This window comes from Crocuta crocuta, unplaced genomic scaffold (assembly GCF_008692635.1).
Source record: "Crocuta crocuta isolate KB4526 unplaced genomic scaffold, BGI_CrCroc_1.0 scaffold67, whole genome shotgun sequence".
Lineage (NCBI taxonomy): Eukaryota > Metazoa > Chordata > Mammalia > Carnivora > Hyaenidae > Crocuta > Crocuta crocuta.
In genome coordinates this window covers 3,634,480-3,637,016 of record NW_027531896.1, presented here as the reverse complement: position 1 = coordinate 3,637,016, position 2,537 = coordinate 3,634,480, and the positions used below count along the sequence as shown (strand labels likewise).

Below are 2,537 nucleotides of genomic sequence, written 5' to 3'. Positions count from 1 at the left end.
TTACTTTATATATATATATATATATATATATATATATATATATATATGTATATTTTTTAACATAGCATAACTTATCAGCATTTGCCAGAAGATACTGCATTTTTCACTATGTTGATGGACCTCTTGATTTTATATATGACTAGAACTGATAACACTTTTAAAATATCAGTTCCTATTCAGCATTATTAAATTGGCTTGTATAATAAATCCCTTATTTGTAAGGATCAGCAGTGAATATTATTGATGACTAACATGTGTATGACTTTGCCCATGACATTCTCTGGCTTCAGTTTATTTAAAGAAAAGGAGTTGGAATGGTTATAATGGATAACTTCTAAGGCCCCTTTCAGTTCCAGATTCTTTTTAAGAACTATTTGGTTAGCAATTTATTGGACACTTACTAGAAAAACAGTATTATTTTCCTAGAAATGAAGGTAATGTTAAAAGCAGAGTATCCAGAGCAAATTTGCCTGGGTTAGAGTCCTAACTCCACCTTTTAATAGCTCTATAACTCTGGTCAAGCTGTTCAAATCTTCATGTAAGTTTCTTCATCTGTTAAATGGTAATTATAATAGTACATAGTTTATGGGATTAAATGAATTAATACATGGGATGTACCTAGAATAGTGTATGACATAGTAAATAGTAAATACTAAATCATTTGCTGCTACTATTATTATCAGTGTTGTTATTTTCTTGTTTTCATGGTATGAGGAAAAAAAATGCCTGCTCAAGATTCTTTGGGGTCATGTCTAAATGCAGTAGCTATTTTATATTAGATGTTTATCCAGGCCTACTGTTTTTGAAAGATGGCATGTGGTTCTGTGTGATAGTACTATTTACTTGCATCCACCTGAATACCAGTTAGTCTTGCTATCTTCCCCTTGTTTTTACAGCCTCTGCAACCCCATGTCAGAGTGTGGGATTCAGTTAGTTTATCCACGCTGCAAATTATTGGACTTGGGACCTTTGAGCGTGGAGTTGGATGCCTGGATTTTTCAAAAGCAGTAAGTAACAATAAAGGAAGTAAGCAAGCTTCACAAAGAAGCAGAAAAGAAGCTAAAGCTCAGGAGTGTGTGTGTGTGTGTTCATAGAAAGTGATAACTCTGAATTATTAGCTATTGCTTAGCAGTGACCAGCATTTTAACCTAAGTACTAAAGTACTCTTGTTTAAATGGGATACAGGTTATTATACTTAATTATACTTTTATTCTTTTCTAAACTAGGATTCCAGTGTAGTAGTAGGAAATGGCATATATATATAGCATGGTCCAAGTGAAATAAGCAGTAACATGTGCTTTTGCTTCAGCTTGAATCATGGAAATCTTATTTTACTTAGAAAATTTACAGACCTGAAAGTTGGCCAATTCTGCTAGAAAAGAAGTTACTTATGTTTAATTTATCTTGTTTATTTGTGTTAATGTAAGTCAGGTATATCATGGAAAACTAAATTGCTATTTGAATAATACAAGTAACTAGATGGTAAGGGAAGTTAACCAAGGAAACAAAATTTAAAATAGAAAGCTTTTTAAAAAGAATCTTCATGTGCTCGCTTCGGCAGCACATATACTAAAAAGAATCTTCATTATATTTCTGAAGAAAATAATTAGTATTTTATTTCAAGGAACTATTAGTTTAAAGGATCTGGGATTATATCTTAATGTTGGCAGTTTTAATAATATGGTATTTCTTCTTAGAAAGTCAGCCTTATCTAAAAAGTTTTAAATACTTTAATTGACTTTTCTTTAGGATTCAGGTATTCATTTATGTGTTATTGATGACTCCAATGAGCATATGCTTACTGTTTGGGACTGGCAGAAAAAATCAAAGGGAGCAGAAATAAAGGTAAGTAAAAAAAATTTTTAATTGAGCATTATTTTTTAGAATACCTTGTTTTTCAGATCCTTGAAAGTATATTGCATATCCTTAAGTTTCAAGAACATACCAATTGACCATATCATTAGATTTATTGATTTGTCATCATTTTATGGTATTAGGAATACTATTCTTAAAAGTATTCTTTTTTTTTTTAACAACACCTGTTTATACTTCTGTGATAGTTATCTATAAATTCTGAGATCCTTTTTTTTTTTTAATTTTTTTTTAAAATGTTTTATTTATTTCTAGGAGAGAGAGAGAGAGAGACAGCGTGAGCAGGGGAGGGTCAGAGAGAGAGGGAGTCACAGACTGAAACAGGCTCCAGGCTCTGAGCTGGCAGTCAGCACAGAGCCCGACGCGGGGCTCAAACCCACGAACCGCGAGATCATGACCTAAGCAAAAGTCGGACGCTTAACCGACTAAGCCACCCAGGCGCCCCTGAGATCAATTCTTAAAGTATTCTTTTTTCTTTATTGTTTGTTTGTTTGTTTAGAGAGAGCGAGACTCAAGCAGGGGAGGAGCAAAGAGAGGGTGAGAGAAAATCCCAAGCAGGCTCCATGCTGTCATTGCAGAGCCCGACATGGGGCTCGATCTCACGAACCATGAGATCATGACCTGAGCCACTCAGGCACCCCAGTATTCCTTTTTTTTTTTTTTTT

The 2,537-nt window shown here is 33.7% G+C and overlaps 1 protein-coding gene across 6 annotated transcripts in view; it reads left to right on the top strand.

Moving 5' to 3' along the window:
- Nucleotides 1–2,537, top strand: part of EML4 (EMAP like 4) — a 148,531-nt gene that overhangs the window by 102,638 nt on the left and 43,356 nt on the right. For all 6 annotated transcript variants that reach the window (XM_077773518.1, XM_077773521.1, XM_077773520.1 and 3 more), the window contains 2 exons: nucleotides 897–1,007; nucleotides 1,750–1,845. In XM_077773518.1, coding sequence (XP_077629644.1) covers nucleotides 897–1,007; nucleotides 1,750–1,845 — 207 coding nt within the window. The remainder of the gene's footprint in view (nucleotides 1–896; nucleotides 1,008–1,749; nucleotides 1,846–2,537) is intronic.